At 41.4% G+C, this 17,116-nt stretch overlaps 1 protein-coding gene across 1 annotated transcript in view; it reads right to left on the minus strand.

The window, feature by feature from the left end:
* Window positions 1-7,686: 7,686 nt before the first annotated feature.
* Window positions 7,687-17,116, minus strand: part of ADAMTS12 (ADAM metallopeptidase with thrombospondin type 1 motif 12) — a gene marked incomplete at its 5' end in the record, with an annotated part of 135,127 nt that continues 125,697 nt past the window's right edge. Inside the window, one exon of the mRNA XM_018570287.1 lies at window positions 7,687-7,937. Coding sequence (XP_018425789.1) covers window positions 7,795-7,937 — 143 coding nt within the window. The remainder of the gene's footprint in view (window positions 7,938-17,116) is intronic.

Raw genomic sequence — 17,116 nt, forward strand, 5'->3', positions numbered from 1 at the left:
GGTAGGATCACCAGGTGAAAAAAGAAAAATAAGCCTGGAAAAAAAAGAATGCAGTCATCATATCGAAAGACTAGCAAGCTTCAATATATTACATTTTTGTTTTGGGTTCAGAAACTAATTAACCCCTTCGTGACTGACGACGTACAGTGTACGTCGCCAGCATCGGGGCTGTTTAAACAGACTCCCGGCGACTTTTGCCGCCGGGACTCTGTTTAAACTTGTAGAGCCGACTGTCGGCTTTACAACAGAAGCGATCCTGGCGACTTACCTGTCGCCAGATCGCTTCTGCGTCCACCACCATTTTATTCTATAGGGTCTTGGCATTCAGAAAATATATAATGTGTGGGGGTTTTAAGCAATTTTCAGGCCTAAAATGTGGAATATAACATGGGTACAAAAAATGAAAAAAAAGGCCTCAGTCATGAAGGGGTTAAAAAAACTTCATACAAATATGTCTAAATGTCTATATTTTTAAAAAAATCTCTGACCCAGTTGGTATATAATAGAGAATCAGAACATGGAAACATTCTATGTCAGCAGAAAAAAGGATAATCTTGGTTTGCTAACTTGCTTTAGAAACATGGAATCGATTGGCTGGCACAGGAACACCTTCAGTTTTCAGTTGCCGGCTTTCCCTATTGAGCCCGGATATTATTTCATATATAGCACCATTACTAATGTAATCTTACAAGTAGAGATGAGGGAACGGGGTCACCGAAGACCAGGCTGGTATGAAGCTGACTCACAGATATGTCCCCAACTCATTGATCCATCACACGGTTTTCCCCTTTGAAGTCCTAATTAATTTTTAATGATGATAATAAAGTCAAAAAGGTTTTTAAGCCATTTCAAACTCTGATGAAATCACTTACAATGAAAGCTGCTCCTTGATGTATCAAAGTTTTAGTTTCCTGCAGAAGCAGCTGGTCCCCTGAGCACTGGCCCTGATATTCCTCCTTTTAGATTGTAAGCCCTCAGGGGCAGGCCCCCCCCTACCATCTTGTCTTGAATTGTATTGTGATTGTAATGTCTTCCCTATATTGTAAAGCGCTGCGCAAACTGTTGCCGCTATATCAATCCTGTATAATAATAAAAATATCCTGTTTGAGGACCATGTCCAGATCAGATCCAGACCGTTACGTTTTTCTCCTGCAACAAAAATGCATCTCAATGTATTTGTATGATATTTTTGGTCTCTGTTTACACCAGTGCAGTCTGTTCCGATGCAAGGGAAAAAAATTACTGCATGCCACATTTTCTCTGCACTGGAATGCGCACAAACACGTCAAAAATGCCCCGGAACGCAACAGAATGAATTAAAAAAAGGGGGCTTTGAAAAAATAACACATATCACCTTTGAATAGTCAAACGAGTGAATGAAAAATCTTTTGTGGTTGTGCCGGCAAGTCCTCGCATAAAGCCCAAAATTGACACTTCGATTCTCTTAGCTTCAAGGGTGGGGGGAAACGATGTCTCCTGCCAGCACGTTGTCTCAGGACTGCAATAGCCATCACAAAGAACATGCCTGCATTCAAATAAGAGAAAGCAGTAGGTCCCCCTGCACCCCTTACATCGCTTCTGGTCCAAGTGAAAATAGTGGTGCTCGCAGTGACAATCACTGATGGCGCAGTGTACAACCGTCAATGGACGATAGAAATCACCAGCATTCAGCAAATGAAATTCAAAACAAGTCCATTTATTTGGACTAAACGCCACACATATCGCATAATCCAACGTTTCTGGACCACGCACCGCCGTCACATCTCTGCCCTGATGAAGGGACCCTGCGTGGTCCAGAAACGTTGGATTATGCGATATGTGTGACGTTTAGTCCAAATAAATTGACTTTTTTTTAAATTTCATTTACAGAGTGCTGGTGATTTCTATCGTTCATTGCATTCAAATAAGAACATGTCTGTTCACCAGCTTACTCACACAAAGGGAAGTGCTATGAAATGAAGCAGGGGGTAACCTCAGAGAATAATCTGTATAATGACAGCCAAAAAAAAGCACTGGGACGCATCATAAACGCACCGCATTTGCAGAAACGCATGCAGATCTGGTCCGTATATGGTGTGACTGGGCCGTTAGGGTGGCTCCTTTTCTTTTCAGGATCCTATGGAGCCACCCTTGTGTGTGTGCTGTAAAGCTGTGTGTTCTTCTCCACAATCACACATGAGCAACATGGCAAACCCCTCCCTGCTCCCCCTTCCTCCCTTCTCCAGGCTAGTAGATGGACGGCTGCTAGAGTCTGCTCTGTCCCTTGTGATCTTCTACTGGACAGGAAGTTCAGGGAAGGCAAGCTAAGAGAGTTGAAGATGTTTGGAAACATGATGACTAACTGTTTGGGCAACAATGTAAAGAAATGCTTTGCTGGGCGATGTATATTTGTTTGATTTGTTGAAAACCATTATTGAAAAACTGTTTCAGAGTTTAATACTACTTTAAGGCACATGCATCCAGATAATGTCTGTGGGCATGTGGGGCCCCTGTTTTATTAGCATTAGCCTGCAAATTTGTTTTAATCAATGAGCTGGTGCTTTAAACACCCCCCTCCCAAAAGAAGGTCACAAAAAAAATCCATTACTAATGAGCTGTGGGCTCTTGCTTACCACTGGTGCATAAATAAAGTTGATGGAGGAATAAGGGTCGTTTGTGTTCCAATGAGCACCCATACAACTCCACTTATCCCAGGTGATCTGGAAGGCATCGTTATCTCTTGTCATAGTATTTCCAGTCACTGGCTCCGAGAATGAAATTACAATGGCATAGAAAGTGGAGTATGGAGATTTCTGGGAATCCTATGCTTCTGGTTCTATGATAAAGTTTTATCTCTACCGCTTCATTCCGGCTTTGGAACCCCGTGGGTAAAATCATGACTTTTAAAAGAAAATAAGGCCCAACATCAATTACGGATTACCTTTCTCCCTTTTTTACATCAGTGTGGAATGGGGGCATTTGTTTTATTTAAAATGATGTATTCATTACATTTTGTTTACTTATAGTGTATGTAAACCCAAAACTTTTAGTTCTGAATACTGTAGGAAAAGATTTTGGAACTTTGCTTGTTTTTTTTTTTTTTACGCCTGTCAGGGAAACTTGACTTCACTTTTTGTCTGGGAGGCACAAGAGGAAAACTCTTCAAAGTCACCAATACCGGTGTCCTCATTCGCCTCACCTCCTGTTCTTTGGACATCTGTAAAATTGTTAATTTCCATTACTTTCTGTATAAAGACAGTGGTCCCTTGGACAAATAGAGAGGTTGGAGCTCTTTTACGGGGGCACAGACAGCACTAACTTCTAGTCTATCCAAAGATTTTTAAACATTTTGGGCTTTGCAGATACTTTAAGATACGTTGGGGTGAATGGGATAGGGGTCTTGTTGACCGCTTTACCAGTTTTTCCAGGGAGGTGGTAGGAACGGCAGCGCATAACTCCTCAAAACATTTCAATAGTCAGATTGGCATATCTGTTAATCAGATCACATGATCAGATAAGGTGAACTTCATTGAAGTGGATTCTAGAAATGTCACTCATCTCTACTTACAAGCTAAGGTATTTAACTGGAAGACAGACATAGATGATGTCACAGTGATATTGGTTATACGATGAGTAGCAACATGAGCAAGTAGCACCTCTTATGTACAAAAGCACAATGTATGAAAACAGGTTACACAAATGCTATGTCATCTACAAGTACAAATAATGAATAGTATAAGAGACAATGGTGGTTTTATATTGGTGAAAGTTGGAAATAGCATATTTCCACATCTTTAAAGGACACCTGTAATTTTCCAACAAACACACAGCAAAGAAGGAAGGTAGGGAAGATAGGCAGTGACCATCTAACTGTTCAGTTATGAAGGCTTACATTCACCATTGGTTGGTAATGTAGAGACTCACTATTTGTACTAATTATGGCACCACATTTGCATGTTTCTATACTAACAGTGGTGCAGCTTGCCCCACCTCACATTTGCAACATATGACTCAACTCAGGGCCGCTACATGTTAATCCTGTACCCACCTGCGCTCCAGACTTAACATCCCCAAACCCTATATTTCCCCTTGCACACCCACCCACCCAATTAACCCTTGTACCTAAAAACCTTCAACCTTCATAACTTTCCTCCACACCTAACCCCTTCAATCATGCACAGCATGTCCCCTGACTTCTGGTAGAAGGGAACTTGCTTAAAGTGATGAAGAGGGTGCTTGGGTATGGCCGATGCATGTCTTCAGTATAGCCTATGGGTCTGCCTGGGACCCAGTTACAACTGCAACTACTGCTACCACCATTCCAATACAACTGCACCGGAACTAAAAGGAGGTTAGGTTGTGGATATATCATTTCAAGAAATGCATACTTCTCCTATCCCCTACTATCATACCATTAAGTCTGGTGTTACATTGCAGGTGTACTTTAAAGAATCTCCCATTTAAATTAAAACAGGAATGGGGGATCTGGTACCAATGAGTTGACTTTATAAACTGCATTCACCCTCATTAAGAGGAATCTCCCAATCCACTGACCACAAGTCCACTTCCAGGATTGAATCTCCCCAGTACTGAGGACTGGCCCCTTGGGTAGAAACAAAAGCTAACCACAAGTCCTAGAAGTAGATAATTTGGATTACAAAGAGTGGATCGGGGAAATGAGAAGGACAGTGGTAGGGGTGTCTAGTTTACACATGTTAGTCAGATCCCCTCCTTCCCATTCAATCCTCTTTGTGAGATAAAAGTGGAGGTGTTATTATAGGCAGCATCCCAATAGCATCTGATGTTAGTAAAGAACCTGAGAATTCAAAAACCTGAGCTTCAATGACACGTTATCTGCTCCACACATGTGTATGAATCTACTAATCAACACAGGTAAAGTCTGCTGGATGTCCTTCGCCTTCTCTCTTGAAGAACGTGGGGAGATTTCCCTTGACTTCCTATCCCAGAGATACAACTGAAAGCAAAAGGGAATCACTCCAAAGCAAGGGGGTTTCCTCCTCTCAAAGAGATGTTTCCAGAACAGGTGTTCCCAGTAGAACATACCCCCTTGGCTCCTGTTCCTATAAAAATAAAACATTCGGGATTTCCCATCACTTTCTGTATCAAAGACCATGGTCATTGGGATTTTGAGGGTTTCTACCTTCACTATGGGGACACAGACAACAATAACCCTTCCACATTCTATCTAAACATACTAACACATGTTGTATAACCTGGGTTCTCCTACAGTCTTGCTTATTAGGTAGCTTTAGCCCATTAATTCATAGTTATTGGCTATTCAGAGTCTTGCCCCCCTCTTCCTCCTAAGAGCTTAGACCACTGCTATGTAGCATAGATGTGAACCCTCTCAGACCAATCATCAATCGATATTCTGGACAGGATTGACTTCATAGCATTTGCACATATTAAGTTGCCTAGATGAGGAGGACTATTGCTAAACCACCTTGCATTTGACATCTACATAGTGAGAGGAAATTCCCCATTATAGATGAAATGTCTTTGAAAATGTGACCAACGGCAGCAGAAAATTTACCATAAGACTTTTAAATAGGGTTTTCTGGAGCAAAAAAAACTCAATTATACAGTTACTGAAATATACAACAAATACAATTCAGTTTGGGGAGCTCAACAATGTAACACATTATTCATACCCAGAAGTGTATGTTTAAAGGTTAATAATACAGAAGCAATTCTGACTGTTGCCAAATGCTTAGTTCAAATCAATACAGTTACTGAAGAGCACTAAAAGTACTGATTATGATCTGTGTTATCTACTTGATATGGGAGCTGTGTGATCCTCCATCATTCAAAATGTCCCTAAATAACTGTGTTTACAGTTGGGCCCCAGAAGAATGATTTTACAAAAATATTTTTTTTATCTTATTGAGCTTTTGTATTATTGAGTTTTAAACACATATTTCTGAGTATGGATAATCTCTTACACTCTTTGAGTTCCTAAATTGAGATTATTTTTTGTATTTTTCATTTATCATACAATGGGTATTCCGGAATGAGCGTCTGTTCTGTGATGACCATTCATGGTCCTTAAAGTGGAACCACACCCTTATATTCTTAAAGCCTTGTTCACACCAGACACAGTGCGTTCCAGCCCGATTCTGGCCAGAACATACTGCATCGCATTGCGGACTGCTCACTATGTTGTGGGGCAGGAGGGGGCGTGGCGGGTCATTGAGGTGAATGGCACAATAGCAACACCCTCCAGCTGCAATGCGATCAGCGGGAACACAAGGCATACAATGCCTGCGGTCCGGTCCGAACAAAATGCTGCAAGCACTATTTTGGTCGGACCGGACCACAGGCATTGTGTGCCTTGCATTCATGTGCGGCTGATCGCATTGCGGCCGGATGGAGTGGCTATGGTGCCATTCACTTCAATGGACCACCACGCCCCCTCCTGCCCAACAACATAGTGAGCCCGGTCGCAGTGTGATGTAGTGTGTAGCGGCCAAAAGCAGGCCAGCACGCACTGTGTCTGGTGTGAAGGAGGCCTTAGAGCCAAGGAGGGTGCAATCTTAGCCTCTATTTGGATTGCAACTGCCATGGTGCTGCACATGTGATCAGCTATGATACCAGCCATTTGAGGGCTTGAATGTTCGGTTGAGAGCTGAAATAAGCACACTGGCAACCTTGATAGTTGCAATGCCTTAAAAATAACTGTTTTGGGAGACAGTTAAATTGGTGGGTCAAGTTCCACTTTAGGCAGCTCTGAAAATACTAAGTAAGCTGTAAGATTGCAGTGGAGTCACAGGACTCTTTGTGGCTTAGGTTTTATGAACCACATCTTTTTTTCATCACAACTGGCATTGTGATAAGGAAAATCATATTGTGATGTCACTATAGTTATGAAAATCATGGGAGTGACATTTTACTCCTTGCTGGTAAGGGATAGAATAGAATTTAGATTGACCATTATGAGCCTTTTCCTAATAATGTTGGTTTTATCACATGAGAAATCATATTCTATAGTCCACATTTGGCGATGGAGATGTTCGCACTTCCACATTCAGCTGTGGATCCTGAACCCCTATAAGCTGAGGTGTGGTTGTGTTTTATATAGGCTGCAGTAATTGGTGTCTTCCTAGGACATCTTATCGCTACACCAGAAAAAGACTTGATCTGGTGCACTCATTACTGTTTTTGATGATGATGGGATCTGTTTTTTTCAAGATGTTAAAAGTATTAAAAGTATGGCCTGCGTTCATATTTATTTGATTTGGGACCTCTATGGTCCTCCATTCTATAAAATTTAATTATATTGCTGTGTTGCACGTGGGGCACCATAAGATTTTTTATTTAATGTATTTAACTGATTTTGTATTATTGGCTTTTAAACATACACCTCTGAGCATGGATGATTAGTTACACTGTTATACTGCTCTTATTTTGTGTTTTTGCTTAGTGCCAAATCTGACACATTTACCCCAGAGTCTGGTGCACCATTGAGCTGTTCATATTTCTTGGCCATCGCAGTTGAAATACTTAGGAATTCTGTTCCTCTGTGTTGATTCACAGGCACTGCTATGCTTTTAAAGAACCCCGGGTGGTTTCTCCTCACCAAACTATTAAATAACATCTCTATTTTTTGAAAAGAAAACCTGGGGCTAAGGTCCAGCTGGTTCACAACGAATGAGTTCAGGTCCTGTGCTGAGAATTAGGTAACTTGGTTCTGTTTTTCAGCAGGGGATATATTGTTTTGTTGCAGAATGTAATACTTTCAATTTATTTATTGCAGTAGATGGAGAATGAACCACTCCGATGAGACAGATTGATAACTCAGCCTCCTTGTATAGACTCTTCTGGTCTGGTACATGTGAAGCAGCACTGAGACTGAATGGCTTTCAACGAACACTTCCCGATAGATTTCACAGTATTGCAGAAGTTAATTGACAGCTTGTCTTTCTTACACGATGGAACATCTGCAAGGAAATTAAAACAAACAAATTTGTTATAGTTATTTTGGCAGAAAGACTTAAAATCTAACAAAAGTTGTAGAATTAATGGAACCAGCTTTTGTAGGCCTTGTCTGGATAGGTCCTTAGCTACAACTTTAAATTCTTGACACTTTAATCCCAGGAGTCTGAGGATTTCTACACTTTATGGAATTGCTTAACGAATGAGTTTGTCAAGGGAAGTAATTTGCAACTGAATTTTCTTATTTTGGATTAGTAGGCAATGACTTTTCACCCACAAGCTTGAAACACACCAGACCTCTTTTAATGCATTTTGCTTAATAAAGCTCAGAAATGCAGTTTTGAATGGCCTGATGTTGGTTATTATTTTTTTTGTTGAAGAAGACTCTTCACTGTGCACCACCTAGAGTATATAATGGCATCATGCTTGAGTGGAGTGTCTCATGCGTACTGGATAATGAACACTGCAGCAAAAGTAGAAATTCAAAACTACATTGGTCTAAACACCTAATCAAGTTTTCTTGGCACACTCCAATGTTTCTCCATTACTGTGCTGTGAGTTGATGGCCTTCAATGTCATCTTAAGGATGTCCTCATACAGCAGGGGGTTTGATAATTGCACAGAGACATCCCTACAATGATGTTTGGAAGGTGGGCACCTATCAGCCTGGTAGTAGTAGTAGCCTGTAACTCCTTTCTTGGTGGTGCATGGTCGTGTGGTATTTACATATGCCACATGGGCCCTATAAAAGGAATGGGGTTTTGAAGTCTTTTCCTTAGGATGCTTGCAGAAAGTATTTGGTTAAAGCGGACCTTTACCCATATCTTTAAAATAACAAGCACACCTTTAGAAATGTTTACTAATGACAATCTACAAACACATCCTTCTAGATAATTGCCGGCTTTGTATTCTTTGCATTCCTTATTTCTCTTTTCTTTCCCATTCTTCTGACAGTGGCCATGTTAAGTAAGGGCAGATTACTAGCCCTCCTTTCACTTCCTGGATTTCTGGCACATGTGACTAGACATGTGACCAGGACATGTGACCATGCACAACATCTCAGGGGGAGGAAAATGCCTTTACCCGAGATCTCATGAGATTACAGTTGAGACTTCCCAGCAATGCTCTGCTGATGACAAGGCAATACCAGTGTGCATTGCTTTGCAAAACTGAAGTAATTTTGCCCTTTCAAAGCAGGAAGTGAATGCTCTGCAAGTGTAAGTATTTAATAATCACAGCATTTTACACCTGACATGTCTAGGTTATTATCAATCATCATACATATACGGATACTCCAAAGACATGCTGGTAGGTTAATTGGCTCCTCTCTAAGATGGCCCCCTATATGTATGTTAGATAGGGACCTTAAATTGTAAGCTACTTGAGTGTAGGGACTGATGTGAAAGAGCAACTATGTAAAGTGCTGCGTAAATTGTCAGCGCTATATAAATACCTGAAATAAACAAATACATTGGTAGAATTTGATTTTTGAGTGTAAAGGTCCGCTTTAATTACCATCTCAAGTTCAATATATTTCCCAATCCTGTCTGCTGTGTTCAGATGGGCCAAATGAAGTCAAAATGTCTTAAACTAGTGCTATCTCTTAAGAAAACAAATAATATTCTGCAAAAATGATGTAATGGGTGCAGCATGTATTAAATGTTTAATTGTAATGCAGCAATTTTTATATACATAAAACAGATTCACTATGGAACAATTTAAAATCGTCCAAATAAAACATATTACAAATAAAATTGAACCTATATCTTTATAGTTTCCCTTTAAAAAGAGAGCAGTTACCCCCACTATTCATTAAGAATGGAGTTACTCCATTTGAAAATGTTATGAATTTTGTGCCACATGGATCAAACAAATGGAAACAGAATTCTGAACAAGTTGATTTTGCAAAACAGGAAAAAAAAGTCAGAATAATGTAGCTCACTGCTAAATAGAATGACACCAGTTGCTCAATCACATTAGCGTCAAAGATCTCTGAAACCATGAATGAAACTGTTTGCGAAATGTTCAAAGCTATTTCTGTCCTACAAGCGAAAGAAACTTCAAAGACAAGAGGCAAAGTTCCGAAGACTTAATTAAACATAAATAATGATTTACAATATTGATCTTTTATATTGCAGAAATTCGTACGGATCAATGCCTAACACAAGCGGCACATCCATCAGGCAATTCAAATAATTTTTTCTATGTCAGTAGAAGACTCATGAAGCTCCTGGGAAATGCAAAGAAAAGCCAAGCATGGCGAGGAGGAAGGTTTCTTCCTTGTGTTTCAAAGTTTTAACTATCAAGAGTCTTTTCTGGCAAGCTTTTCATGCTATGATTTCTGTATCATTGATTTTCAAGTAGAAATGTATTATTCTGAGAACCAAATGTCTCCAAGGTTCTGAATTTTCTTTAAAAAAGTTAAAAAAGGACCTATTTTATTAGCATTACAGCTTATTGTGGTAGACGTGGAAGAACTGAGGGGTACTGTGGCAGGGTATAGGTATGAAGACCAAGTATTGGTACCAGAGTTTTGGAACAGAAGATGCCAGTTCCAAGACTGGTACTTAGTGCACATGCCCCAAGCAGGGCCGGATTAACATAGGGGCGAGTGATAGGGGCCGCTCCAGGCCCACCTCTGCAAATAGGCGTTATCTGCAGTGTTGGGCGGGAATTCCATGTGCGCTGCGGATAAGGAAACATATATGTCAGGTTAGTGGACTACCATCTTTCCACATAATTTGGAGCTATCTAACTACAATTTTCCTTGGAATTTTGATAGTGATGGCAACATTGTGTTGCAGTGTTATTCAACCAAGTTACACAGGGGAATTAGATGGCTTCCTGGGAACACTAGTTTCCTGTCCTGATAAGGTGAGCTTCAGCTCAATCTAATCTATTGCGAAAAATAAGCTAACATACTATTTAGCCGTAAACTTATTGTGGGTGTCTGTTATAAACCCCCAAATATAGGGGAAGAGGAGGAGGCCAACCTAAAATCCCAAATAGAAATAGCGGGGAAACAGGGTAATGTTGTGGTAATGGGGGATTTCAATTACTCAAGCATCAACTGGGCTAATGGAACTTCCCAATCGGCAAAGGCTGCCCGCTTTCTTAATATGTTGCGAGACAATGTCATGGATCAGATGATCGAGGTCCCGACTAGGGAGAATGCCATTCTAGATCTGATCATCAGCAATAATACAGAGTTAATTGAGGATATTGTAATCGGGGAGGCATTGGGTAATAGTGATCACAAGGTGATTGCCTTTAATATTGGGTGCAAGAAAGGGAAGGGGGATGGGCGTACGAGAAGCCTAAACTTCAGGAAGGCTAACTTTGATAAACTATGCAACATAGTGGGTGAAATAGAATGGGAAAACTTATTTGATAAACTAAACTTTGACCAAAAGTGGGACTGTTTCAAGAACAAATTAAAAAATGCTATTACCAGGTGTATACCGCTGGGTAACAAAAGTAGAAGATCAAAAACAAAACCAATATGGCTAAACAAAACGGTAAAACAACACATTAATGAAAAAAAAAGTAGCATTTAGTAAGTATAAAACGGAGGGGACAGTATTGGCATTCCAAAACTACAAAGAATGTAATAAAAGATGTAAACTGATAGTCCGGGCAGCTAAAATTGAAGGTGAGAAATATATATCGCCAAAGTTAGTAAAAAGAACCCCAGCATTTTTTATCAGTATATAAATAGTAAAAAGGGGAGAAAGGAACAGATAGGCCCAATAAAGGACATAAATGGGACGTTACTCACAAACGACAGGGAGAGGGCCGAGGCGCTAAATACTTTCTTCTCGTCGGTATTCACCAAGGAAACAGACGGGTTTAATGTACAGGATAAAACACAAAATTTAACAAGAAATACACCTGAGTGGTTGACTGAAACTGGAATACAACATAGGCTTAAACTACTAAATGCAAATAAAGCATTAGGACCTGATAATCTACATCCCAAGGTACTTAAGGAACTGAACAAGGAGATAACGAGACCATTCTTTCTCATTTTTAAGGAGTCCATAATGGCTGGTAGAGTGCCAAGCGATTGGCGAAGGGCTAATGTGGTACCTATATTCAAAAAAGGGTCAAAATGCCAACCGGGGAACTATAGACCAGTTAGTCTGACATGCATAGTATGTAAACTGTTAGAGGGAATTATAAAGGGGTTCGAGGACCTGAACTATGAAACGAGGTTGTTAAAATTAAATATGATCTCTTTGGAGGGAGAGTAAGGGGCGACATGATTCTCCTGTATAAACTATTCAAGGGCGACAGCAACATTATTAACAAACTGTTTACGGTCAGCTCCGTAACAAAGACCAGAGGGCACAACCAAAAATTGGTTCTTCACATTTAGAGCGGTTAAGGTCTGGAACTCGCTGCCGCAGGAAGTGATCGCAGCTAAGAGTGTGGAATCATTCAAGAAACTCTTGGACGCGTTCCTTGTAGACCATAACATACAAGGGTACAGGTACGCCTAGGAGCAAAATCGCACATGGACTAAAACACATGCACACACCTGCTCAAACATAAATGCACACGCGCAATAGGTTGGACTTGATGGACTTATGACTTTATTCAACCTCAAATACTATGTAACTATTTGATTACAACTCCATACTGACGTGAATGTGTTACGTTTAGATATTGAAGGTGTACTTCTCCAGTTATCTAATCTTTCCCTGTGCCTGAGGGTTCTTTGTTGGGGAGGCAGGGTCTCCTACTGAGTTTTCAATAGAGGATAATTTCCTTGGATTGTAATACAATACCTAAAAGTAAGTGAATATGGGGACAGATATGCTATTGTGATCTCCATATGTGAATATGCTGTACAGGGGCGTAACAAGAAATCACAGGGCCCCATAGCAAAAAATTTTATGGGCCCTATGATTTCTAGTTACGTCCCTTGCAGAGCCCACCTGAGATCCCAAACAGCTCACCTGAGAGTGACCCTGCAGAGCCCACCATAGACTCTTTATATAGGGCTCTGCAGGGTCTCAGGTGGGCTGGTCATACCCATGCACACCTCTTACCTGTCAGACCCTATCTGCTCTCCGCCTCCTCCTCCTGCACAGGGCCCCGCCTCCTCTTACATCGCCAGGCCCTGTCTCCCCTTCCATCGCTGGGCCCCTCCTCCTCTGACATCACCGCCCCATCTCCTCTTCCATCGCCGGGCCCAGCATCCTCCACCGCAGCTGCTGGCTGTCACTGACACAGCATCGGCTCTGAGGAGGAACGCACCGCTGCAAAGAGCACTGCCAGCAGCCTGAGATGCCATAGCGACCAAGGCGGCCCGCATGGCATCAGGGGGATGTCCTGGCCGGGCCCATAGTGGCCGCCTGGGTTGCTATGGCGATTGTTACGCCACTGATGCTGTATTAACAATCTGGTATTTGTGAATCATAGATTAATTCACTCACCTTTTCTGATGAAGCGATGACATGAAACACGTTGAAGGTGGAAATATTGAACATTGGTGATATCACTTTATAAACATCTAGGGGTTGATACCATATGGGTTTTGTATAAATAGATGCAACTAATTAGTCTTGCTCCTCAAGACTTTGATAATCCTCTGCCAACAATTGTGATTTGCTTTTATGAGTGTTCATGGTTATTTTAATGTTTTCTAATAAAAAGTTTTGTAAATTTCTTTAAAACTGGCTCAACTTTATTGTGGTTTGTCTTGTCTGCGCTAGTTTCTGAATCTGGACACCTGCAACGGGCATTATAACGGACTCTCGCGGTCTTCCTCGATGGTGGAAAAGCTGGGATATGCAAAGTGGGCAGCAACACCTAAAACTCCCAGGTGGACAGTAAAGCTGGCCATACACCTATAGATTATCTGCAGATTTTTTATGGTTAGATGGAAAAAGTGCAACAGATTCCTCCATCTATGCTAAACTGTGTGGACGGAGGAATCTCCCACTAGGCCAAGCTTCAGTGAAAATCTGCAAATTCTGAAATTCGGATGTGTCCGAATTTCCAAATGCGAAAATAACGAATTTCAAACGTATCTGAATTTTTGATAAAAATTTGAATGCATCCAAATTTTGTCTGAATGTCATGCAGAATTAACTGGTATGTTGTCCCTCCCAAATTCATAGCAAACCCTTTAGGTCTGGTAGGAATTTTAAGGGGGACCCCATGGCAAAAAAAAAAACAGAGTGGGTTTCTCCCCAATTCGTACCAGATGCTTTCTGTTTGGTAGGAACTTAAGGTGAGACCCATTGCCAAAAAAAAAAAGAAGCTTGGGGTCCCCCCCAAATTTCTTACCAAACCCTTGATCCGAGTAGCGGCCTAGCAGAGCAGGAAATGGGGGGGGGAACGGACTTTCGTGCACCACCCCTCCCCATACCATAGCAGGCCACTTGCCCTCAAAATGGGGCAGGGTTCCCATGTCCATAAGGACAAGAGCTTTATCCTCACAACTCTGGCTTGGAGGTTGTAGGGGTCTGTGGGCAGGGGGGCTTATCTGAACCTGGGTGGTCTTCAACCAGACAAAAGAATAAAATCCCCGCCGACACGTAACGAATGCCAATGATTATCTAATTTCAGAAAACAAAAAGAAAAATACATCGAAATGAAACGAAAATGAAACAAAATTTTCAGCCATGCAAAGGTCCCAATAAATGTATATCATCTGTGCATTTATCTCTTTGCCTGGAGTGCAGCTGTAAAATATTTGAATATTTAGTTTTTTTCACCAGCTACCAATTTACTTCATCAACCATCAATCATAATGATATTTTACGTGTCAATGTTCCCGAAACAGCGGGGCAGCTATGACAACTAGACATGGCTGAGATGATATACGTACGTCTGAAAAATTGGTAATATATTGCAGTAACTCATTCACACAGGGGATCATGTTTCTCTCCAGAACAAGTGGATTTTACAACAGCCTTAGGACAAGAATTGAATGTGAAATCCGATGTCCTGCTTTTGTCAGGTAATGGTTAATTAGGATGAGAGGCCGCCAGTTACATAGAGCCTGGTGTACTCAGGATAGTCATCTGCTTACATTCCCGGATCAGACAAGATATATATAAGGCTACAGAAGAAGGCAAACCTTCCTGCAGAAGATCTAGGAGATATCAGGCAAAGCTTATAGTATTCCTCATATTTTGAAGATGGAAAAGGATACAAAGTCCAAGCTAAAAAAAAACTCCCAGTGCGTGACTACAAATGCTGCTGAAAGAAAAGGATTATATAGTGGAATCCTCTGACTTTAGGCATGTTTTCCTGTTGTTTTTACTTAAAGTGTAGTGTAGTGTGGAATATATTGTAGCTTACCATCTTCCTTGTTACCATCCAGTTGATGAGGGAGCATGGAGCCGGCTTTCTGGCCAATCAGGAAGCCAGGTGGCGAGTCATTAATTGTGAATTGTAATGCCTTCCCTATATTGTAAAGGGCTATGCAAACTGTTGGTGCTATATAAATCCTGTATTATAATCATATTAATAATACATGGCGCCCGGCTTCCTGATTGGCCGGAAAACCGGCTCCATGCTACTTCGTCACCAGGTTCCCGGCCAATCAGGAACCCGGGGACCTAGTCATTATCCATCCCCCGGCTTCCTGATTGACGAGGGAGCATGGAGCCGGCTTTCCAGTCAATCAGGAAGCTGGGCAGCGTGTAATGACTCAACGCCCAACTTCCTGATACCTTAAGTTCAGGTATAGGTATCGAGTACTCGCCCAAATACTCGTTATCAGCACCGATACTAGTATCGGTATTGGTGGATCCCTAATTAGAGGAAACCTATTTAGTTTGTGCATTTTTTTTCCCCTGGAGTTCCGCTTGAAATATCAGATGTTTCAAAAATAGAAACTATGATTATTAACGTGGCAGGAAAAGAAAGTAACTACTTCATCAGTGTGACAACTGTTATTGTAAAATCAATGAAAAAAAAAAGAAACAAACAGTCTCATTATTAACAACAGACATTTGTAACTAAGCGTTGCCGTCACTGCCCTATCTGTGAACCTTCTTTGTAATTATTGCAGGTTGGCCGGAAGTGCACTGGGACTGTGTTTCCCATACTCAGGTGGCAACTAACACGTAATATATTATTCAAGACAACGCCAAAAGGTCCTTATAAATCCTATCCAGTGTTATAAGGCTTTAATTACATCGGGTTTTACATTGTTACTGTATTCATAGCAGGAAGCTCCGATGACACCACTGTGTGCGCGGGTGAAGATGTCACGCTAATTACAGTTGTCTACAAGACCCTTGGCAATGTTTAATTTCTATGAACAGCTGATGAATGTGAACAGTGAAAATTACAGAGAACACAGCAACTATGAAATCTATTTACTGTCCCCAGGTAACTTATAAGGACTTTCCAATCTTTATTAAATAGTATCTATGGTCAAAAACTAAACATAAATATGGATTTCTATATTGAAATTCCATAAATTATATCCCACTTCCAATAACCAGATCCATCTAGAAGTTTGAAGACGTACTTATTGAAGACGCCCATAGGATGGATTTCCTCCATGCACTGACACCATTTCACTCAGCCCTGTGAATATGCACCTCTCACAGAGCCTGCTTTCTGAAATGCAACCAGGGCCAGATTCGCCACAAGGCCACCGAGGCCTGGCCTCGGGGTGGCAGTGGTGTGGAATCTCCCGACACCCGGAAAATGCGGTAAGTTGTTTTCTACATTTAGCCCTGCTTTGCGCAAGCAGGGCTAAATGTAGAACGGGGGAAACCACCTGTTTCTTTAGAGTGATCTCGGTCCGTCCTCCCCTCGACCGCTGCTCCCCCCCTCCCCCGCGCCTACCTCTCTCCTCGCTGGCTCCGTCCTCCCGGCTCCGTCCTCACCCCGCTGCCTAGTATCTCTCCTCGCTGGCCGCTGATGTCTTCAGGATGGAGAGCGGCAGGATTAAAACTAACCCTGCCGCTCCGTGTAAACAGTGAGAGGGGAGAGCAGTCTTCCGCTCTCACCTATCTCAGGAGTTTCAGCACAATGCTGTGCTAGAACTCCTGTACAGGGTCAATAAAGAGAACTTGTCACCTCCAAATGCTATCACACAGGGGCTTGTTAGCTCCTGTGTGATAGCAATAAAGTTAAGTAAAAATAAAAAAAGAATTTGATAAAAAATAAAAATAAATAAAAACTTACAAAAATAAATAAAAAATAAGAT

The sequence above is a fragment of the Nanorana parkeri genome, unplaced genomic scaffold (genome assembly GCF_000935625.1).
Source record: "Nanorana parkeri isolate BGI_ZX_2015 unplaced genomic scaffold, ASM93562v1 scaffold38, whole genome shotgun sequence".
In the NCBI taxonomy this organism is placed as follows: domain Eukaryota; kingdom Metazoa; phylum Chordata; class Amphibia; order Anura; family Dicroglossidae; genus Nanorana; species Nanorana parkeri.